Source organism: Myotis brandtii, unplaced genomic scaffold (genome assembly GCF_000412655.1).
Source record: "Myotis brandtii unplaced genomic scaffold, ASM41265v1 scaffold576, whole genome shotgun sequence".
Lineage (NCBI taxonomy): Eukaryota > Metazoa > Chordata > Mammalia > Chiroptera > Vespertilionidae > Myotis > Myotis brandtii.
In genome coordinates, this window is record NW_005370156.1 from 1,528,745 (window position 1) to 1,553,315 (window position 24,571).

Here is a 24,571-nt window from a genome sequence, read left to right on the forward strand (position 1 = left end):
AACCACTCCCATTCATTACCCCTCAGGTGAAGAGCCATTTGGATGTGAGCTCTGCCCTTTTCTCAGGATCCTGCTGCCTTGGGTTAGGGCTATGGGGTGGAATACAGAGCTACAAGCAATGCGAACTTTGGCCTCTGGCCTAATCAGTACCACCACCTGTGGGAGGTTTTGTCCCATTGTTTGAGTTCTTGGCAGGGGAGGAGGTGGCAGGATCCTAGGCTTACTGGGCATAAGAGTCATTGGATCGGTGTCCTTTTGGATCCTTTTGGCTCCTCTTTTCCTTATTTTCCACCTGGATGGAGTTGCTCTTTCCCTGGCTTGGGGAGATGCATGGAGGGAGAGAGCTGGGGTAGAGTGGGAGGTAAGAGAAGGATAGTAAGAAAACAGGACAGGAAGAAAGAAAGTAATCATTTAAATTGTAATTCGGTTTCAGATCAATGCCTTTCCCAATGCCTTTCCCAGTCATTGTCTCCTTTGTAACAGCTTTTCTCCTCTACTCAGTCTTCTTCCTGACCCCTCTTTTGTTCACTTTCTGTGGTGAATGGGCATAGGGTAAAGCATTTTTCTTATTAGGAATTATGAGAGTATTCCACAGCTCTTCTAGTGGTGATGGGCATTGGCATAGGAATTTGAGGACCCATTAGATTAAAAGATACAGGGTCTTCAGTAGATGAATGGATAAAAATGTTGTGGGACATTTACACAATGGAATACTATGCAGCTGTAAAAAAGAGGGATCTCTTACCCTTTGGGACAGCATGGAGGGACCTGGAGACTATTATGCTAAGTGAAATAAGCCAATCTGAAGAAGACAAATATAACATGATCTCACTTATTTGTGGATTCTAATGAACAGAATGAATTGACTAACAAAATAAGACCCAAAGCATGGAGGCATGGAACAGACTGATGTGGGGTTAGAAGGACAAGAAGAGATAAACTGAAGAACTTACATGCATAGCCCATGGACATGGGCAATAGGGTAGTGAAGACCTGGGGGGTGGGTAGGGGTAAAGAGGGGGAAAAGGGGAGATATCTGTAATACTATCAACAATAAAAAGTATATTAAAAAAAATATAAGACCCAAGTGTTTGACTCATGCTTTAGCTTGAGTCAGTGGGTGGGTGTCATCATTTTGTCCTCCACTGGTAGGAGCTGGAGATCAAAACCTTAGAACACTGAGTCCATCCTCTGTGTTGTTCAGCAATTGAGGGGTGAGGGATAGAGAGTCTGGCAATCCTCCTGAACCCCCCTGCTAGTTCCTCCTGCAGGCAGACCCCCCACACTGATACCACAATTTTGAACAGGGGAAAGTGAAAGAGTATTTCATCCTAAGGATCATATATTAGCTGTTTGAACTCTTTTCCTGATCCCCTGCTGTTTTTTGTTTGTTTGTTTGTTTGTTTGTTTGTTTGTTTGTTTGTTTTGTTCAGATAGTCTCTTGAGTAACTCAGGAAGCTGTTCCTAAGGCTCTAGAGCCACATTCTGAAAGGTGATCTTTGTGCAGGTAGAGAAGCCTCATTCATCAGGCTTACTGGTCAACCCGCTGATGCAATAAGTAAACTTCAAAAAGTAATGATCAAAGAACATGTTAACAAGAGGTTTTTTCAGAGGCCAAACCAAATGCACAGCACTAGGAAAATTTCAGCTGTCCTTCTCAGCAACCCCTGACTAAAGGAAATGCATACACTCCCAGAGCAGAACTTTCCCGCTAGGCTTTAAATGCACACAGATTCTTCAGAGCCCTTGCACTTCTCATAGGAACCAGTATCCTGCAGGGATCGATTAGGAACAAGTTCCCCCACATGGAAGTCCAAGGCCTCTGTTTTCCAGTTCTGTAACCCTGGGCAAGTCTTTCATCATGGCTTTGTTTTCCCCAATTAGAGAACAGGAAAGGAAATTCCTAATTGAAATTGATTGGTCCAAAGACACAATGTTTGTGAAATTGCTTTAGGAGATGTGCTATCTTTTATTATTATCATTATTAATCCAACACACTATTGCCTGACCAACACTTATGGAAAGTTTAAATTCTCTAAAAGTTCCCCAAATTAAATTAGAGATGATAAAACTCCCTGTAGGAGTTACATTGCAACACCCTTTGTTTCTGGAATGTTGTTCTTTATGTAGCTGTGATGTGATTCCTCTTGGTGGGCAGAATGGCCTCTGGAATAGTGAAGGCTGACAGGCTTGGGATGAAGAGCTTCCAGAGAGTTCTGAGCAGCCAGTATTGGCTGGCAAACCATCCATTGCTACACACTCTACTGTATCGGGCCATGCCAACCATTCCTTTCTTTGAAGTGCTTTAGAAAAGCTAGGCCTCCCAAGTGATGCCTATCAAACCCAGATACAAGTGCGGTCTAGTGGGTTGAGTCAGCAGGGGTGGGTAGCCAAGAAGTCTCATGTTCTTTCCCTGGTACTCAGTTATTTTCTCCTTTCAGGGTCATTGTGTAAATCATTTAAGGACACCAATCAATTTCTCTCTCCCTCCCTCCCCCTCTCTCTGTCTTATATACACACCACCACCACCACCAAAGACAGAGTGAAGGGTAAGCTTTATTGCTTGGTTTCCTGTGGCTTATTCAGAATGAGAGGCTGTTCAGGCACCAATTACAATTGGTAACTCGTATGTGCTGACCCCAAAGATCAGAAATGTCGTCAGCTGCATCCCTGCAACCTCTGTAGCCCAGAGCCAGGGAGTGTCTTGTAGACTTCAGAGGAAAACATTTGAAAGTTCAAATTATTTAGAGTAGATATTAGACCCTTTCCTCTGAACTCAGAGTGAAGACTTCTTGCCTTGGCTTTCAATCCAAACATCTATCCTATTTTTTCTCTTCTCCTGAGGCAGTCTGCTAGTCTTCATTCTATCTAGAGCAAAGGCAGAGTGAAAGCATGGTGGGGGACAATTAAACCTTGCTGACAGAATATCAGTAATGACACTTTGTGTGGCAAGACCCTAATAGCAAAATGCTTAGAAGTGTGGAGTTTCTTTCAGGTTGGCCCAAAGGCTTGATTTTGCAAGGAGACAGTCTCCCCATCAGTACTCACTTCCTCTTAGCATTATCTCTCCACTGGTTCATTCAACCATTATATTTACATTCTGAGAGACGCGGGCAGTTCCTACAACTTCTAAGAATTTAGTCTCCCTTAGGAAGGGTCTCTATTGGTCAGTTTTCCATGTTTTGTTTTCTGCCTGAAGTTGATGTGTGGCAGGAGTGGAGATGAGGTGGGCACAGGTCTTCCATGTGATTAGTGAGATCCCCAAAATACCAGGTTGAGTCATTAATCAAACCTCATTTAGCAAATCACTGCCAGGCCCTGACTTGGAGCCTATTACTATTCCAACTCCATTGGCCTTTATGTGTATTCTCTAATTTAGTCCTTATCACTACTCTGCAATGTGAGTTTTAAGATCTCCACTTTAAAAGCAGCAATCTGAGGCTCAAAGGTTGAAGACGAAGGTCAAACAGTGATTGACTAGGAAGAGTCAGAATTCCAACTCAGATCTTTCCAAGCCTGGGCCCTTCACCACCATGCTGAACTGGTCTGTGTCTTCATGAGTTATTATTACATCATTGTGGGCGTGGGCTCCTTCTTATTAAAGCATGGGCACTAGTAAAAGTAGTGCTGAAAGAAAGGAAGTCATAGATTGTGCTTTCTGTGCTGTGGAAGGGAAAAGTCAACCAAATGGGTGCTGTTGATAAGCTGAGGCAACTGAGATGAAAGGCCCTTCCTGCTTCTGCTGCCAGTGGGAACGCTGCTAGGGCCTGGCAGCAGGATTACCTGATGATGAACAAGGAGCCCTGAGCTGAAAGGTGAGCTGGTCCTGAAGGCAAGGACAAAGGTTAAGGTCAAGGAGATGTGGATTGAGAGAATGAGGAAGACACTTCATGGCTGGTGAACAAAAAGTCTCATCATTTCCTCTGTTGCTCAGACTTTTGTTAACATGGGGAAAGCTCTCAGCAGTCAGAAGTCACTGTGTTTCATCAATGTTGGCATTAACATGGAGACCATGGGAAGGACAAGACCACAGGGTTCCGACGTCTCTGCTAGACAGCTGGGGGCACCTGGGCACAGCATGTCACTGTGGGAGTTGGCCTGGGTGTACCTTCCCCTCTGTGGCTTCCTTAGCTACTTCCTGCCGGCTCCGCTGGTGTGCGGGAAAGACGCGATTTCACATGTGCCAGGTGTAAATGCACATGAAGTGACTGAAAATCTCCCCTAGTTCCATCCACGTGCATGCTGTCACCAAGGACCACAGAAAGATGTGCATTTACAGCTGATCTCATAAAGTCCATAGTATAGGTAAAGCCCATTGCCTAAACACTATCACAAAAGTAGATTTCTTGTCCTGACTGGTTTGGTTCAGTGGATAGATCGTCGGCCTGCGGACTGAAGGGTCCGGGTTCGATTCCAGTCAAGGGCATGTACCTTGGTTGCGGGCACTTCCCCAGTGGGGGGTGTGCAGGAGGCAGCTGGTCAATGTTTCTCTCTCATCAATGTTTCTAACTCTCTATCCCTCGCCCTTCCTCTCTGTAAAAAATCAATAATATATATATATATATTTATATATATATATATATATATATATATATATATATATATATATATATATATATATATATATATATATATATATATATATATATATATATATATATATATTTAAAGTAGATTTCCTGACATAGAGAAAAAGCAAACAACCATCAAATACATATACAGGAAATGCTAACCCATGGCATCATCAAAGGTGGTAACTACAGCAGATGACTTGACTCTAAACCAGCCGTGGGCAAACTACGGCCCGCGGGCCGGATCCGGCCAGTTTGAAATGAATAAAACTAAAAAAAAAAAAAAAAGACCGTACCCTTTTATGTAATGATGTTTACTTTGAATTTATATTAGTTCACACAAACACTCCATCCATGCTTTTGTTCCGGCCCTCTGGTCCAGTTTAAGAACCCATTGTGGCCCTCGAGTCAAAAAGTTTGCCCACCCCTGCTCTAAACGGTGACTTTTAGGAATGTGATTGTGATTGCAGAACCCCTTTGATTATTCTCACCTGCTGTGGCTTTTAGCCAAGTGGGCCAGCTAATACATGGAACAAATGGAGTGGAGGGTTAACCAGAGCCTGAAGACTTTTCTCGTACACTTAGGTGTCAAAATAGAAGCAAAGCACGGTGCCAGGCGCTTATTGGTGGGACTGGAGTGTCCAGATGAGCAGCTGTTCTAGAGGCTTTTACACCTGCACACACTTGGTGGTTTAGAGCAGTGGTCGGCAAACTGCGGCTCACGAGCCACATGCAGCTCTTTGGCCCCTTGAGTGTGGCTATGAAGTTTCAATCGCACTGTATGTGCGCACCCGCGCGTGGTATTTTGTGGAAGAGCCACACTCAAGGGGCCACAGTTTGCCGACCACTGGTATAGAGGGACAGAATGCTGTCACTTCCCAGTCTTTCAGCCTTTCCATGGTCACATGGCTAGCAATTTAAGAGGTTTAAATCACTTAAGAATTTATTTAAATTCCATGATTTTATTTCAGAAAGCTCTTACATCACTCATAAAGCTGAAATTATTTTCCTTTCTTCTTTGAACACAAAATAGTTATAATCACTACTATTTATTGAGAGCAATGGTCCAGGCAGAGAAGAGGGGAGGGAATGGGAGGAAGGTCTGTTTGCCTGCAAAGTCCCTGCTCTCAAGGACAGTCCAGTACAGCCTACAGAATAATAAGTTTAGAAAATTCACCACTCATGTCAGCTCCTGAGCTACACCTGCTCCTACAGAGAGCTTCGGTGATTAGTGAGGGGCCAGGGGACACAAACAAATGCTGCAGGTGGGAAGATGAGTCCGTTTGCTGATTTTCAGGTCTGCAAGCAAGCGCGTGATGACTGTTGTCTCCGCGTGAACAGGTGCCCCTTTATGACCTGGTTGCCTTTCTAATTCTAGTCTAAAATCCATGCCGCACGAAGTCTGAGTGAGATCGCTATCGACCTGACCGAGACAGGCACACTGAAGACCTCCAAGCTGGCCAACATGGGGAGCAAAGGGAAGATCATCAGCGGCAGCAGCGGGAGCCTCCTGTCATCAGGTAGGCACGGCCTTGGGTTGGGAGCCACCTGAGAACGTGGAGGAAGTTCCTGCTGAAGCCTGGCTTCAGCCCTGGAGGGCTCCAGGGAAGGCGGGGAACCAGCAGCAGCTGGGGAGGCAGCTTGGCAGGCTCGCCAGGAGCTCGCTCTAGTTTGGAGACCCAGGTTTCATGCCAAATGGGAATCTGAGAAAAGTGCTAGAAGTATCAAAGGGTGGGGGAAGAGGAGTGGCAGAGCCAGTCAGTGTGGGAAGGGTGGTTGGTTATCTAAGTGCCTTCGAGCGCCCTCCAGAGCCCTCTGACTGGGACAGCGATGGCTGAGTGTCGGGAGTGGCAGTTCCGGGGACAGCGGTGGGGCTCACTGTGCGTCATTAGAGGAGAATTATACTCAGGCAGGGCTGCAGGTAGGGTCGTGGTGCTGAGTGATGGTACATTGTGTTCCTAGATGAACTTCTTGAAACTTTAAAAAGTCAAAAATACTCTTGCTCATTTGGAAAGGAGGGACTTGCTGTCACTGAGTACAGGAGAGCGATTAAGCGCCTTTTGAAACTGAGAGTCAAAGGATCCAATTCCTCCATCTGTTTCTGCGGGCCCTGGACAAGCCTTTTGTCATTAGATGGTGGGAGGGCCAGAAAAGCTCTGAGGGTTCAGATCCAGCTGACTTCGGGAGAAGGGACACCATTCACTAAAGGGTGAGGCAGGAAAAAGAACGGGCTTGAGGAGGGCAGGGAGGGAGAGGGAGGCAGTAATTGTTTGGAAATATTAGTGAAAAGCGTTACTGATGCAGGTCACTTCCCAGGCCACACGGTCTGTCTGATTGTTCTTAGGGACAGTGTGTCCTTGCTTCTGAGCCATGAAAATACAGCAAGAAGTCTTTGACTGACCTCAGTTTCACTTTCTATAACTGTTTTCTAATGGCTGCACACAACAACAAAATGACACAAAAAAAGGAAAAGAGACAGGAGGAGGAAGAGCTGAAAGTGATCTAGTTAGCTTCTGGGCAGGTGGGGTCCAGCGAGAGCCAGGACGGGGAGGAGGATGATTGCCCTTCCCGGAGGAGGATGATTGCCCTTCCCGGAGGAGGATGATTGCCCTTCCCGGACTGGGAGGCAGCGTTACAGAGGCCTCGCACTGGACAGGCCTTTCTTTCTAAGGCCCTGGGAGGACCCCAGCATGTGTTCACATGGTCATGTGTTTTCATCAAATCTGCGAACATAATACGTTTCACATTCTTTTTCCTAAATAGAGCCACCAAAATAATAGAAGTCCAGTCTCACAAAACCTGGATCTGCCTCTGCCAGATCACTGTAGGGTTCACCATAAACCCCTCCCTGCTTCAGGATTTCTAACATTTTTTTTTTATCAACACAATAGGCCAAATCATTATCTCTGAGGCCTAGAGGTTTACAGTAAAGACTTAGAGAATCTGGTCTTCTTTTATCAAAGATAAGGCCATTCAAAACCTAAGCCCCTGCCTGGAATTGCAGCCACTCCTAGTCCCCTGCGGAATGGCCAAGGGCAGGTCAGAGCCCACCCCTGTGTTTGTCCTCTAGACTCTCCCGAGCCCTGCTGAGACCTAGAGTCTCAGATTCCAGCCTGAACTGACCCACCCAATCTCCTTATTATCCAGCCACAGATGAGCCGCACTCATTCTTCATTCTCAGTGAGGGGGTGCATTTCCGCTGTGGTTGCATATCCATTTGGGAATCTAGGTCCTTTGTGAACATGGCATGGTTATCCCAGGAGGACAATGGATCATCCAGCTCAGGGCTTCTCAACCTCCCTGTGCTTCCCAACCACTTGGAGGGCGTGTTCAAGGACAGATAACTGGGCTCCAGCTCCAGAATGTTTGATTCCCTTGGTCTAGGGCAGTGGTCGGCAAACTGCGGCTCGTGAGCCACATGAGGCTCTTTGGCCCCTTGAGTGTGGCTCTTCCACAAAACACCACATGCGGGTGCGCATGTACAGTGCGATTGAAACTTCGTGGCCCATGCGCAGAAGTCGGTATTTTGTGGAAGAGCCACACTCAAGGGGCCAAAGAGCCACATGTGGCTCGCGCGCCACAGTTTGCCGACCAGGGGGCTAGGGTGAGCCTGAGAACTTGCATTTCTAATGAGTTCTAACAAGGCCTCAGGTGATGTTGATGCTGCTAGTCTGGTGACCAGACCACACTTGGAGAGCTACTCTTCTTGCTGAAGGAGAGAAAAAAGCCTGAGGTGGTTGTGCTCAGAATCTCGGGACCAGGTATCGCCTCTTTTAAACCTGTGCCCTGGTCCATCTGCTCAGGTGCCTTTTCTCTGGCAGCCTCCAGTGATACCAAGGCAGTGCCTAACAGCATTTACAAGTGAGGGTATGAGTAGTTTCTGACATGGAACTGACCTCACTCAACCATCAGAAGTGAGATCCAGGCAACTTTAAGGGGAAAAGCAGTTCCTCTCCGTTACTGCCATCACCTTGACATTAACCATCAATCTAGAACAGTGGTTCTCAACCTGTGGGTCGACACCCCTTTGGGGGTCGAACAATCCTTTCACAGGGGTTGCCTAAGACCATCGGAAAACACATATATAATTACATATTGTTTTTGTGATTAATCACTATGCTTTAATTATGTTCAATTTGTAACAATGAAATTGGGGGTCACCACAACATGAGGAACTGTATTAAAGGGTCGCGGCATTAGGAAGGTTGAGAACCACTGATCTAGAAGGTAAAGCAAAAGAAAACCTCCCTGCTGAGTCCACCCCCACCCCCAATAGAAGCATCTTTATTCCAAGATGCTGAAGTGATTTTCATGTGTTTGATAACTTGTGATGGAGGCCCCAAGCTAAGCTGTTGTTGTAAGTCGATGGAGTCAGCTAAGGCACCTTGCCCTACCCACTTTCAGTGGCTTCATTTGCGGGCACTGACTCTGCTGCACAGCTAAGCAGGAGGAAGCTGGGCAGAGGAGTCACCTGGGAGGTGTAAGCCTTGCCCCATGGCAGGCCAGGGAGCGCTTCCAACTCTGCCTCACCCTGCGGTACCCTGCGATTAGAGCAGTGGTTCCCAAACTTATTTGGCCTACCGCCCCCTTTCCAGAAAAAATATTACTCAGCCCCTGGAAATTAATTTTTTAAAAATTTTAATAGCAGTTACTCATCGCCCCCAAATGCACCTGTGGCCATCACCGCCCCCCTGGATCACTGCAGCGCCCACCGGGGGGCGGTAGCGCCCACTTTGGGAATCACTGGGTTAGAGCCTGAAGAATGGTCCTTGAATGTGAGGCTGAGGCTCCCAGGGGAGGCCCCCTTCTCTTGACTTAGGAAAGACAATAGGGCAATGGAGGGAGAGACCAACAGGAAACTTCCATCCCTCAACTTAACAAAGGGAATTTCTAGAACCTGGAGATCTGGTCACCACTCCTTCTGGGCCTGCTGATTGCTGCTTCTCTGTCTTTTCTTGTCCCAGGAGGAAACGCCTTCCCTCGAGGCAAGTCCTTAGAAATTCCTTTTGGAAGGCACCTGCTTCCCAAGCCCCACAATGCAGAAATCTAGGCGAGGCTCCCACCCTGTTCTTTTTGTCCTTTCATGTCCTCTTGCCTAATTGCTTGTTGAAAATGCCTTTAGTCATGTGCTCCCACAGACTGAGAGGGCATTGCTCCTCCAGCACAGCTCTGGTTTTAAACACTTTTTATTGCACTTGCCAGACCCTATGTTCTATCTTTTGTTCAGAAAATATGATACATATAACCTACTAGGGGCCCAGTGCATGAATTCGTGCACCTTGAAAGGAACTGTGGGCCGAGAGCTACAGTGGGCACAGGGGCGGGTCTCGGCCCATTCTCTGGGCCCCCACCTAGCCCCTCCCACCTTGGCCTTTAGTCCCCTGTCTCCTGGCAACCCTGCTCCCGCTGCTGCAGCTCCCACGCGCTGACAGCACCGGACCCCTCGTGCTGCCGCTGCTCCCACGCGTTGACGGTGCCGGCCCCTCTGGCACCTGCTGCCCAGATCACCCCTCAGGAGCAGGGGGAGGTGGAGAAGCCCTCAGGGGTGATCGGGGCTGGTGCCAGGCACTGGCAGCGGTTGCAAGCGGCAGCTGTGGCGCAGGTTTCGGGTGCGAGCGCCCGGCGGGACCACGGTGCGTGGGAGCAAAGAATTTTCAGTAACTACCAGAGGCTTGCCCCAATGACAGTGACTGGCGTCCCGCCTTGTTCTGGCAACCCCACTCACCTGCTCCACCATCGCACCGCAGCTGATGCCCGCCATGTTCTGTGCTCTGCCACCGCCCACCATGTTTCACACACGCCCCTTGGTGGTCAGCGCACATCATAGTGACTGGTTGTTCGGTTGTTTGGTTGTCCCACCTTTTGGTCTATTTGCATATTAGGGTTTAATATATATAGATACCCTATTTGATCAGTTGACTTCTTTCCTTCTACTGCCTCATGCTTTGAAAAAAAAAAAGATGGTTCTTAAAAGAATTTTGAGATATTTTCTACTTCTAGCCCACTTTCTGACATCTAGTAGGTGCTCAATACACAATTTTTAAAAATTGTTCGCATTATATTCTCATGACTTATTTATATTATAACTGGAAATTTGTACCTTTTGACTCCCTCACCCCTTTCACCAACCCTCTCTGGCAACTACTAATCTGTTCTCTTTCTCTGTTTTAGTTCACTTAGCATAATGCCCATGTTGCTGCAAATGACAAGATTTCATTATTTTTTATGGTTGAATAATATTCCTGTGTGTGTGTGTGTGTGTGTGTGTGTGTGTGTGTGTGTTCACCACATTTTCTTTCTTTATCTATTCGTTCAGTGCTGGACATTTAGCTTGTTTTCATATCTTGGCTATTGTGAATGCTTCTGTAGACGTGGGGTGAAGTTGATGGTTTAGTTTTCTTCAGATAAATACCCTGAAATGGAATTGCTGGGTCATATGGAAGTTCCATTTTTAATTCCTTGAGGAACCTCCATGCTGTTTCCACAGTGGCTGCACCAGTTTATCTGTTTCCCACATCAGCAATGCATCAGTGTTCCCGTTTCTCCACATCCTTGACAACACTTGTTGTTTCTTGTCTTTTTGATAATAGCCATCCTAACAGGTGTGAATGATAGCTCATTGTGGTTTTAATTTGCATTTTCTCACTGACTAATGATGTTGAGTATCTTTTCATGTACCTGTTGGCCATCTGTCTTCTTAGAAAAGTGTTCAGATTCTCTGTCCATTTTTAATCAGATTGTTTGTTTTTGTGCATGTATAGGTGGGGATGTTTCAGCACATGCTCAGTCAGGAAACATAGTTATACATACATCGTATGTTCAAATATGGTGGCAGATGTCCTTCCCTGGGAGGAGACTTTAGTACCGTAACAAGGGAATAATGAGAACAGTTCCTGAGGAGTCCCTGGAGCCCCTTCAGCTGCTTCAGTGGGTCTCAGGTGATGGTTTCAGCTTGTTCACCCCCTGGTTCTGTAAAATACCCTGGCCTTGTTCCTGAAAAACAGTTCTAGCAATTATCAAAGTTAGGGATTGTGTAGGTATGGATAAACATCTAAGTCTTGGTCTTTCTGTGAAAGTTCCAGCAAGTTACAAGATAGCATTACACTCACTTTATAAATTTTAGAGTCAGATAAGCGGGGTTACAGGTTAATAGTGGCAAAGTTGTAAGCTCTAAACAAAGGTTAATCTGTGCTAGGTTACCTGCTAGGCTCAGGTGTGGATTTGTTTACATTATCAAATATGTGGTTTGCAATTAATTTCTCCCATTCAGTAGGTTGCCTTTTCTTTTTGTTGATGGTTTCCTTTGCTGTGCAGAAGCTTTTTATTTTGTACAGCTTTTTACTTTTGTTGCCTTTGTTTTCAGTGTCAAATTCAAAAACATGGTCACCAAGACTGATGTCAATCATACACGATTATTGAAATTAAAATTTTTTCATTGACTTGAGAGAGGAAGAAAGAGAGAGAGAGAGAGAGAGAGATCAATTTGTTGTTCCATTTATCTATGCACTCATTGGTTGATTATTATATGTGCCCTGACCGGGGATCAAACCCACAACCTTGGTTAATCGGGACAATGCTGTAACCAACTGAGCTACCTGGCCAGGCCAGCCAGAAATTAAATTGTAAAGAGTACTAGTAAGAATCCTGCATGTGCTTCATTTTAGGAACCGTCTATGTTCCCAGAATATATGGTATCTTGGGCCTGCTAAGAACTCTCATATACCTGCCAAGAACTCTCATATACTTGCTGCCAACATTTTTCCTCAGGTTGTACTGTGTCACTTTTGTCATGCTGGTATTAGACCTTTAAAGGTTCATCTTGTCAGATCAGGCTCCTACTGCAAATCATGTCCATTCTTGTTATCTTTCATTCATCCTTCCATCTTTGTCTGCACTCAAATTGTGGTATAACTGAGCCACGTAACACTGTAATATCTCTCTGGTACAAGCATATTTTCTAGCTCCCAAAATTTGGTAGGGACTATACACAGCATTCAAAAAAGTATAGCTCCTCTCCTCACAGAGTTTGCTTACTATTTTTGAGTATCTTTTCATGTACCTGTTGGCCATCTGTCTTCGTAGGAAAAGTGTTCAGATAAATGCAGATAAAATATTTCCAAGCTATTCATGACTTTGAAGGTGATTTTCCTTTTGAACGAAGAGCATATGATTACCTCTAAAATTATTGAAGTCCAGTACATGGCATCTGAGATCTAAGATGCTAAAGAAATGATGAGACCTCATTGGTATTATTAAAGAAGTCAAAGGTTCACAGTTATTCATGCCATGAGCCAGCAGCTAGGATTTCAAATAGAAAAGATCCACGCTGAAGCGATGTATTACGGCTTGGGGCCAGAACACCTTACTTCTTTGGTGGTGATACCTAGGTCTCCCTGTGTGAGACCTGGAGTCCCATATCCTAGTAGAGAACCATAGAGAGCCTTCTGAGTCCGAGCTGCAAGGCGTGTCTCAGAATAAAAGGGATGAGGTCCTCACCTCCTGGTCCAGGTCTGGATGGGATTCTGAGCTGAGGAAGTTGATGGAAAACACGTCCTGAATCCATGTGTGAAGGGACTCAGGTGGCCAGGCTTCCAAAGGATGTGAGGATCCTGTCCTCGGGTCACATCTGCTGAGAGATGGCCTGGCTTCCCAGCGGCCCCTGGAAGAGGGGATGTTGAGGCAGCTTCTCCAAGCCAGGCCGGCAGAGCCTTACCCCTGCCCTTCACAAGCCCGGCTTGGCTTGGCCTCACAGGCCTGGCGAGGTGGGTGCTCAGTAAGCCTGCTGACTGACCAATGCAGGGTGAGCAGAGGCCACTGGATTCTCTCTGCCCTGAGGGAGCATTGCTTTGCTCATCGGTGTTTTAGGTCACCAGTTTGTGGCGGTTCAGATAGAGTTTGAGAGGACAGCTATGAATTCACATCACTTGGTTATGGAGTTTTCAGAGTTCAAGTATCTGAAATCCTTTTATTGTGGGAACTTGGATGGGTGTTTTCCTCTCTTCCCAACCCCCATTTCTTGAAATCTTAAAAAGGATCACAGAGGAGAAAAAAATGGAATAACAAAACAGAGAAAATGACAACTGATTTGTTGTTCATAGCTCCTCTGAAAGTGGGAGAGAGCGCACGTGGGATGGCCTCAGCATTGTTCCGGGGACCTGCTGGCACAGAACAGTTCGGATTTCAGTGGGAGTGCAGCCGCCAAGGGCGATGAGCTGTTGTTCTCAGCCACCAACTCGCTTAGGAAATACCCAGTGTTCTGCAGGCCCATGTGCCTCATTGCAATAACCACCCAAACACAAAATATGTCTGTGCGCCCTTTCTTAAATAAATGGGACAAAAGACTGAGGTAGCCTTTTTTAAAAGAAATGTAGAGGCATAAGTCACCCATTCCCTCCCAAAATCACACATGTTGTAACTATAAACAGGAATGCGATGGCAGTTGAGTTACCTTCACTGTGATCAGCAGGATTGTAAAGAATGTGGTGATGATGCGGGTTTTAAAAAACACACACACAACCTGCGGTCTGCTGTTACCCCTCAGCTCTGATATTTTCCGTTCTGGAAAAGCCGTGTTGTGCTAGGCCTGGGGCATCGTTTCACCTGGGGTCAGTCCACATGCATTACTCACCGCCTCACACATTCTCATTCTCTGAATGCTAGCACTTCCTCCCATTGTGAGGAAGTTTATTAATAACTAATGTAACAATGAGGATGCCAGCTATCTCATCTCTCCATACAGACAAGTGGTCTGATCGGCGCCTGCCAGCTTTATGGCCGTGGCTTTGTTCCGCTCAAAACACACTGCCTTATGCTGGTATCAGTCATGTGGTTTTTGGTGTGTTGTTGTTCTCTTTGTCTTCATCCTTTCTTTTTTTGTTCTCACTTTACCCACTCCTGCATCTCTGTCCAGCATCTCCACATTCTCTGTTATGTAGCAGCTGCCTGTCCCCATAGCAGCAGGATGCCAAGGGCTTTCATTTTGGTCCTGACCTCCGGGCTCTGTAGATGGGCACAGCCCTGCAGCCACAGCCAAGGGCGTGTTCACGCTGGACCGTGCCACCAGTGAGGGCTGTGAAATCTCCTTCTGTGGGATGGATGTTTCTGGACTTGTTAGAGCAGGACAGGCCTGAGTCAAAATTGAGTAATAAAATGTTTGTTCCTTTCTACTCTGATATTGGGGAAATAAAACCCACTAAAGTAGTTTAGACTGATGTATTTATGCCTTCAGGTATTCCTAGTAAAGGAGTATTTGCCTACTAAAGAGAATCGAACAGAATGGCAATTTGTAACCTAAATGAATGATTTTCCAATGATGAAATTTTAAACACTGAAAAAGAAATACCACATCAGCTCTCACAGGCGTTGCTTTGTTCCCGTGTAGGCCAGCCCTCTCAGTATTGCAATAGAATAACAGTCTCGGAGCCAGAAAGATAAGCCCCTCATTTCACAGTTTAAGAAATGGAAATCGTATGAGTTACTCATAAATAGTAGTTTCAACTAGGTATTTTACCAGATGCTGCTGCTAATTTTTATGATCAACTATTCAATTTCTTCTCTCTCTCTTTTTCTCCCTCTCCCCCCCCCGCCTCTTCTCCCCCCTTCTCTCCCTGCCCTCTCTCATATTATAGTTGTGCTCTTCACCCTGTGGTGAAGGTGCCCGGAGCCCTGGCATCTGGCCACGTGAGAAAGCCATCCCAGACACTCTAGCTACCATCAAAGGTGCTTACCTTTCAAAGATCTTCCATTTCTACTGTTTCAAAGGAACTGTTTTATTTTTACAATTTCTGACCCTGATGACAAGTGTGCCAAGCATGCAGTTTTCATGCTAAAAATCACATTTATTCTCTGAACCCATCTCCAGGGACCACGTGTGTACCTTGAAATCTGCGGTGTGCCATTGTTTCATACTGTCTCCCAGGACATCTTTTAAGTGAGGGATTCGTAATTGAGGATGTGTATGGCAAATAAATATCTCTTCATCACATAGGAGAATTCAGATCCTTCCTGCACATTCACTCCTGGGTGTCTGCCAAAACTTGTCCTTACGACTTTTACAGATCTGCCGGGAATGTGCCTTATTTTATTATTTTCCCTGAAGGCCTATACAGATTGTCATTTCCTTCACTTACTTTCAGGACAACAGACTTCTTTCCTCTTTGGGGCGTGGTTTGTTTCAATTTCCCCTCCTCTCAGAGAAAAAAAGCACCCCTTCTTTCTTCTGAGATCAGTGGGCGGGTCATCAGTATTCCAGCTGTGTGACCACAGAGTGCCACGCTCCTGAGAACATGCTCTTCGTAGGATGCACGCTCATATCCTGCGCTGAGTAGTCAGGGGCTTTTGAAAGATTGGAGCAGATTCTCCCTCACAGCTGAACAAGGATATCCTGGAGGAGAGGAGATTGTGTGTGTGTGTGTGTGTGTGTGTGTGTGTGTGTGTGTGCACCCTCCCCCCATACACATACCACACACACACACGTCCTGCCCAGGGAGCTGGCTGCCCACTGGGGGAAGTCTGGAGTTCCCCAGCTGGATGGGGCAGTTTCTCCGGAAACTGCCAGAGGTAGCACAACAGGTTTCACCATATCTTCACCAATAAAACCTCCACAGCACCGGGCGCTCACTCAAAAGATTCCCAGATACCCACTGAAAATGACCTCTGACCTAGAGCACGTCACCCAGACTCTCCTGGCCCTGTTTGATAGAACTTACCTTCTTTGAGATCAGATCTTTTTCTCCTCTTCCCCGGCCAGATTATTGGTGGCCTATTTCTATAAAATCCTTTGGATTTTGATTGAAACATAATAAAGTAGCCAAAAACACACACAAGATTATATTTTCAGCCTAGTATCATTCAGATTGGTAGTTACTGTGCCATAACTGGGGTGGAGGGGCTCACTAGAGAACTGATCTGACGCTTAGTTTTCCTGCGGGTGAAACACAGGGAGCACCTCACCTGCGCAGACCAGACTAGGGTGACCGCCAGCTCCCAGGTTGTCTAATTGGTACCAGCCTGGGGTTCCTTCCCTGTGTGGCAGCTGTTGCCTCTCACCTTCCCGGGGCTTCTCTCCTGCCTCCCCCACGTGGGCAGCTTTTCGTGTTAGGACAGGACTCTCAAGGCTGGGATCCGGTCTAGTTATCGGTCTCCCACCCACCTGCACACGAAGGTGCTCCAGAGACATGTTTCATTGGCATGTCTGAAGAACCTCCCTGGTTCCACCTCCTCCTTCCTTCTCTGCATGTCCATCGGCGCAACACGTGGGAGGGGTCGGCGCTGGACATGCAGGTGTGACTGCACACTGCACCATTTACTACGGTGACTCAGCAGTCACCAAAACAGGAAGTTCCTACCCTTGTGGTGTTTCCATTCTAGGGGCAGTATAGCCCACACAGAGCCCAGTCGGAATCCCAGCTCTGCCTTCCTACCTCCCGGCTCTGCATGTCCATCCGCACAACACGTGGGAGGGGTCGGCGCTGGACATGCAGGTGTGACTGCACACTGCACCATTTACTATGGTGACTCAGCAGTCACCAAAACAGGAAGTTCCTACCCTTGTGGTGTTTCCATTCTAGGGGCAGTATAGCCCACACAGAGCCCAGTCGGAATCCCAGCTCTGCCTTCCTACCTCCCGGTGACTTCTATGAAAACGGGACTCTGTGTTTGTGACGATTAAATGAAGTGGAACATGTGGGAAGCTCCTGTAAGGAATTCTGTAAAAATCCACTTGCTTTTTTCCTTTCTGCTCACTAGTTGTCTGAATGTATGCATCCAGGAACACTATTTAATACAAATAACTACGAATATTCACGTAGCACCTATGTTCTGAACTCTGTTCTAAGCATCTGTCAAGTATTATCTCATCCAATTCTCCCAACCTTTGAAGAAGCCCTGTTTTTATTCCCATATTACAGGAGAGGATACTGAGATTTAGGTCATGTAACATTACCAGGCCCTTCAGCTAGTAAGTCGTGGAGCTGGGACATAAGCCCAGACCTGTTCCCTCTAAACTGCTAGACTGTGGACTTCAGCCTCAGGAAGCCACAGGATCAAGGTATGTTTTCCAAACCATATTTAGGTCACTCTTTCCTATACACTTGGTACTGCTCTAAACTTCTATTAACAACTAGAAAGTATTTATGTATTACTTATATCTTCCAAAAATATTCAAATCACCTCTGATGTTCTTTGCCTCCTGACCCATTCATTATGGGTAGACAGCCCTTTTGAAGTAACTTGGCCACTGTTTAGTCAGTTCATAAGCTTTGAGATCCCACTTCTGACTCCAGTAGTTTTCTATCTTCCTACTTTTATAGTCCCAAAGGCAGCTCCGATTAATCTGTTTAGCATACAAGTATTTGCTTTGGACTGTTGATAAGATGACGAAATAAATTCTTTACATGCTGGTTGATCATTAGACATTCCCTTCCAATTTGAGGCAAATTGTCGCAGTCACTGGGGAAAGACTGGAGTTGGCAGGGTGCCTGTCTTTTCTAGAGGCGGGAATCGTAAGGGAAAGAGGGAAGGTGGCACTGGATGTGAGGATACTTTTGTACAAGCTGCAAAAATCACCGCCAGAGGCACGAGGGAACTGCCTAAGTAAGTGGTTTATTAAGTAATAGATTCTTCAGGTTTGGAGGGCTCTTGGAGGTTGGTTAATTGGTCATTTCTAGAAGGGAACATCATGACTACCAGAGTTAGTAACCCGAGGCTTTACACATTCAATAGCAGGTCTGTGATGGAAATCCGGGTCTCTTTCCTGTCCTTCACTGCCCCTTTCAAAGACTAGACTTACACTTTTTAATTTCTGAGGGGCTAAATTTATACCCTTGGAAGCAGGTCTGTGATGGAAATCCGGTCTCTTTCCTGTCCTTCACTGCCCCTTTCAAAGATTAGACTTATACTTTTTAATTTCTGAGGGGCTAAATTTATACCCTTGGGGTGTTCTTGCCGATTTGTGTGGGTTAAAATAAGTGGAAATGGATAAATCGTGGTAACAGAGAGTTTCTGTACCTTTAGGCAAGTCTATGTGCTGATTTGAAATGATTTCTGTGTCTAGAATCACTTTGGACATGGTCACAATCCTTTAGTTTGTTAAGATTCCCATAGACCAGAGCCCCTGAGGCCCTTCCCTGATTGGGTGTCTCCTGGAATCACTGTCTCTTCAGGGAATTAGCTGGGAATCTCTGCCTCCTGCTTTCTGGCTAACTTGCTGGCCTCCCTTTAGGAAGTCAGCTGTGCCATTCAGGGGATGCCTAGAGGGTTGTTGTGGATGCCGTGGGAATCTCCTCAACATCACAGACCACTTGGGGCTCCTTCTCTGATGCCCTTGGGTTTCTTTCTATGGAACCGTTACTGAGGCATCATTGTCACTAGGAACTTGGCCACTTCTCCTCATGATTGGCATATTTGCCTGGTTGCAGGTAACGTCCCACAGGCTTAGATCCCACAAGCTCTGAAATAAAGTCACCTGGAGAACTCAGAGCCCTTGTCCAAGAGCAGGGGATTTTCCTTTAGAGAAACAGAGGCACTGGGAACCTCTTTCAGATGCAATCTGACATGAACTTGAATGCATATCTCCTTGAGCAATGGTGAAGAGGTGGTCTCAATGATTTCTCTCTCTAATTCTGTGGTGTGTGTGTGTGTGTGTGTGTGTGTGTGTCTGTCTGTGTGTGTGTGTGTGTGTGTGTGTGTGTGTGTGTGTGATGTACATGTAGGGATATATATGCACTCACTCATGTTAAATCTTCACCCAAGGTTGAGGAGTTACCTATTTATTCCAGGCACACACAGTGGTGTCATATGCATTATTTCACTTAGTCTTTACAATAGATTAAGGAGGGCAGGTCAGTATCCCAAGGTCACACATCTAGTAAGTGGTTTAGAGTTCATCAAACTCAGAACTGTCTGACCCTCCACTCAGGTATCGTTATGGCTAAAATGGAAATCCACATGGCCAGCCCAGGCTGGCTCAGTTTGCAGAGATTTAACTTGGTGCCCTGCACCACATTTCTCATGAAGCCATATCCAGAATAAAGGAGTAAAAGAGCTAGACTTAGTGGTGCCAGACATGAAGAGGGCCTCTTGAGCCATCTAGTCTGTCTTATGTGGGTTGGGTATTTAGGTTAATTATTATGAATAAAATAATTTAGGTAGTGCTAATGAGCCCTATAACTCAAGACCAAAGCTTAACTAATCCCACAACTGGAGACAAAATGATCTAAAAACATTGTGCTTTACCTCCCAGAGTTTAATGTTGTGTGACTTTTGCCATCCTTGAACAGATTAATTCTTATATTTGACTGCATCCAGCATCATTTCCTATGGAGAGGCTAGGCGGTGTGAAAGGGGAAAACAATGAAGTTTTCACGTGAGCTAGAGATCCTTTCATCTTTCTTGGACCCAAGTTTCCCCAGGCCTGTTTTTTCAGTCCAAAGTATGACTTCCTTCCAGTATTATTTTACATTCTTATTAATTCTTCAGATGATAGAACAGAGCATACCTCATAAGTAGTTCCTGTGTTCTCAAATGTAATTGGTGACTATGACGACGAGAACCAGAGAAGATTCAAAGTGACTTAGTATGTGATATTAGATGGATGTAAACTTGGAGATAGTACTGATAGCATGGGGTAATGGACTTAAGGAAGGAGAGCACTTGGACTGAACCATTCAAAAAGGGGAGCCTGTCTGGCTGTGTGTTGCATGAACATAACACCATGTGAATTTAGTGTCTAAGAAACATGAGGTAATGGAGACTTCCTAAGAGGCACACTTTTGCTCAGGATTGCTGTTGAGTTTGGAAACCTGTGATTGAAGCATGACAAAATCCAAAGAAGAGGTACCAAAATGATTAAAGGTTTGGAAGGTAGGCACTATAAAGAAACGACTTACAGGTACTAGATTTCTTTACCAAGATGAGGTACAACTTGACTAGAGCATCCAAGTGTGACTGACAACATTTGTTTGTTTGTTTATTCCAGTTAATACTTACGAGCCACTGTGGAGGCATAAAGATTATACTCTCCTGCAGTTACATATTTTCTCTATTTCACACTAGAATGGGGTGAGGGAGAAAAAAAGCCCAAATTGGAGTCAAAATATACTGATACTGATTGTTTTCTTTGTGTTGAGTTGTATGTATATTTTCAATATTAATCCCTTATCATTGATGAAAACCTTCTTCCATTCAGTAGGCTGTCTTTTTGTTTTATTAATGGTTACCTTTGCTGTGCAAAAACTCTTTAGTTAAATGGAGTCCCACTTGTTTAATTTTCCTTTTTTTCCTTTGCCTAAAGAGACATATTGAAAAAACAATTACCAAGAATAATATGTAACTTCTACTAACTATGTTTGGTTCTAGGAGTTTTATGGTTTCACGTCTTACATTTGTTTTTAATCAATTTTGAATTTATTCTTGTATATGGTGTAAAAAAGTGGTCTATTTTTTGCATATATCTGTCCATTTTTCCCAAAACTATTTATTGGAGACACTATCTTTATCCCATTGTATATTGTTGCCTCCTTTGCCACGGATTAACTGACCATATGGCTGTGGATTTATTTCTGAGCCTCATTCTATTTCATTGATTTATGTGTTTGTTTTTATGCCAGTACCATGCTGTTTTGATTACTATAGCCTTGTACTATAACTTAATATCAGGTAGCATAATTCCTCCAACTTTGTTGTTCTTTCTCAAGATTGCTATGGGTATTCAGGGTCTTTTGTGGTTCCATGTAACTTTTAGGAATATTTGTTCTAGTTCTGTGAGAAACACCATTGATATTTTGGTAGGAATTGCATTGAATCTGTAAATTGCTTTGGGTAGTATGGACATTTAAACAATGTTAATTCTTTCTATCCATGATCATGATATATGATTACATTCATTTGATTCTTGTTTTCTTCTTCAATGTCTTATAATTTTATGAGGACAGGTCTTTTACCTCCTTGTTAAATTTATTCCTGGGTATTTTATTTTATTTTGATGCAATTATAAATGGCATTGTTTTCTTAATTTCTCTTGCTGATAGTTCATTATTGAAGTATAAAAAGACAACCAATTTCTGAATATTAACTATGTATTCTACCTTGCTGAATTCATTTATCAGTTCTAATAGTCTTTTAGTGGAATCTTTAGGGTTCTCTTTGTACTCTTTGTATGTATCATATCATCTGCAAATGACAGTTTTACTTCTTTCTAATTTGGATGCCTTTTATTTCTTTTTCTTGTCCGATTGCTGTGGCTAGGGCTTCCAATACTATTTTCAACAAAACGGTGAAGGGTAGATATCTTTGTCTTGTTCAAGATCTTAAAGAAAAATCCTTCCCCTTTTCACTATTGAGTATGATGTTAGCTGTGGGTTTGTCATATGTGCCCTTTATTATGTTATGGTCCGTCTGTCTTCACCTTGATGAGAGTTTTTATCATGAATGGATGTAAGATTTTGTCAATACTTTTTCTGCATCTATTGATATGGTCATTTTTGTTTATGTGGTACATTATATTTACTGACTTGTGAATATTGTACCAACCTTGCATACCAGGAACAAATCCCACTGATCATGGTATATGATCTTTTAATATATTGTTGAATTCAGCTTGCTAATATTTAGTTAAGGATTTTTACATCTAAGTTCATCCTTGATTTGGCCTAAAATTTTCTTTCTTTGTAGTGTCTTCATCTGTTTTTTTTTTTTTAAATTTATCTTTATTGTTGAAAGTATTACAGATACCCCCTTTTTTTCCCCATTGACCCCTTCTAGCCCACATCCACCCCCACCCCAGGCCTTCACCACACTATTTTCTGTGCCCATAGGTTATACATATGTGCATACAAGTTATTTGGTTAATCTCTTCCCACCCACCCCCATCTTCCCTCTGAGATTCCACAGTCTCTTCCATGCTTCTATATATCTGGATCTATTCTGTTCATCAGTTTATTTTGTTCCTTAGATTCCACATATGAGTAGATCATATCATACTTGTTTCTCTCTGACTGGCTTATTTCACTTAGCATAATACTTTCCATGCTGTCTCAAAGGGTAAGACATCCTTCTTTTTTACTGCTGCATAGTATTCCATGGTGTAAATGTACCATGCCTTTTTATCTACTCATCTACTGATGGGCACGTGGGCTGTTTCCAGACCTTAGCCATTATAAATTGCTATAAACATAAGGGTGTATTTATTCTTTCTTATTGGTGTTTTGGGTTTCTTAGGATATATTTCTAGAACTGGGATTACTGGGTCAAATGGCAGTTCCATTTTTAATTTTTTGATGAAACTCCATACTGTTTTCCATAATGGCTGCACCAGTCTGCATTCCCACCAGCAGTGTACTAGGGTTCCCTTTTCTCCACATCCTCGCCAGCGCTTGTCATTTGTTGATGTGTTGATGGTAGCCATTCTGACAGGTGTGAGGTGATCCCTCACAGTGATTTTAATTTGTATCTCTCTGGTGATTAGTGACTGAGCATTTTTTCATATGTCTCTTAGGAAACTCTGTGTCCCCTTTGGAAAAGTGTCTATTTAGGTTTTTTGCCCATTTTTTAATTGGATTGTTTGTCTTCCTTTTATTAAGTTGTATGAGTTTCTTATATATTTTGGATATTAACCCCTTATCAGATGTATCATTGCTAAATATCTTCTTCCTTTTCATTGTATTAATGGTTTCTTTTGCTGTGCAAAAGCTTTTTTTTTTATTTTTTAATTTTTTTCATGCGGCCCAAAGGGGCAAGAAGAGAGTTTAATCAGGGGAGGGAGGATCTGCCGGAATAAGAAAAGGTACAGGGAGCATGGGATCAGAGGAGCCAGAGCGGGTGGGAAGACCCAACCAGGAGTCTGAGAGGACTCACCTGTCCACCTCTGGCACAGGCACTGCACTGACAGACAGGGGAACAGTGGCCTCTCTCAGCTGGGCGGGCTTGAAGTAGCCCCTGTGGTCAGAGGTTGCCTGGCTTTCTGGCTCTAGCTCCTAGGCATGGCTGGTAGCCATGTTCAACCCTGGTCCCCATCAAGTACTGGGTGGCCATTTTTAGGCAGAGCTCAGGAAGCTGGCCACCGCTTCTCCTGGACCCAAGGAGGCTTGAGAATCATAGGGCAAGGGAGACGAACTGGAGTCTGAAACATCCCTCCATCCCGTGGGGTGTCTTGGGGGAGGAACAGTAGTCCCCTTCTGGCTCCAGGCCTGCCCAGACCCACAACGACTAATAAGGTACAATTACTGGGACCCGTCACAGCCACTGGAGTGTGGGTTGTTTGTTTAAAAAAAAAAAAAGACAAAAAGGTTACAGTTTCTACAAGCACAGAGTTTAAGTTTCAAGATATTTTAAAAAATCTGTGCCAGCCCGGGGACTGAACAGCAGAAGCCAGCCTGACCAGGCGCGTGTGGCCTTGGGGCAGGTCCACTGCTGCATTGTTGCTAGCTAGCACGCACACCACCGCCTCCCACATCCAATGCCCACCCCACTCCAGGTCCCCTCCTCCGCTTCCTCTGCTGCTCCGAGAAGTGACTCCAGGATGCATTCGCAGAGACACGGATCTATGGGGAAGGCCATGAGATCCAGCCAGATGTTTAAAAATTCTTGAGGAACTCCTCAGCCACAATGCTGGCATGGGTGTTGACCGACAGCTTCGTCTCCCTGATCTATTTGTCGATCTTTTCCATGAAGTGGATTACAAAGTCCAACAACTTATGTTTATATATCTGCTCTGTGTGGAAGCTGGTGATCAGAAAACTGATGTCATACCCTCCACTGGTTTCCTTGGAAGAATAAAGAAATTCTCTGCTCGCTTCACCATGAATCACATGAACTTGTGGCATAAAATCTCAATCTCATCAGCCTGTTTCACAGCATTGCTGACCTACACAGAGCTGATGGAGCCCTCAATCAGAATCTTTTCCTCCTCATTCCTGCTGATGGTCACAGGCTAAAACAGGAGCTCTTTGCTACTCCTGACCTCCACCTTGGGCTTGTAGTGTCTTTCCACAACCTGGGAAGAG

At 44.8% G+C, this 24,571-nt stretch overlaps 1 protein-coding gene and 1 pseudogene across 7 annotated transcripts in view; one reads left to right on the plus strand and one right to left on the minus strand.

Annotated features, from left to right (window-relative positions):
• Positions 1 to 24,571, plus strand: part of FRMD4A (FERM domain containing 4A) — a 608,042-nt gene that overhangs the window by 541,899 nt on the left and 41,572 nt on the right. For all 7 annotated transcript variants that reach the window (XM_014549925.1, XM_005878894.2, XM_005878895.2 and 4 more), the window contains one exon: positions 5,950 to 6,091. In XM_014549925.1, coding sequence (XP_014405411.1) covers positions 5,950 to 6,091 — 142 coding nt within the window. The remainder of the gene's footprint in view (positions 1 to 5,949; positions 6,092 to 24,571) is intronic.
• LOC106728248 lies at positions 23,486 to 24,427 on the minus strand (annotated as a pseudogene).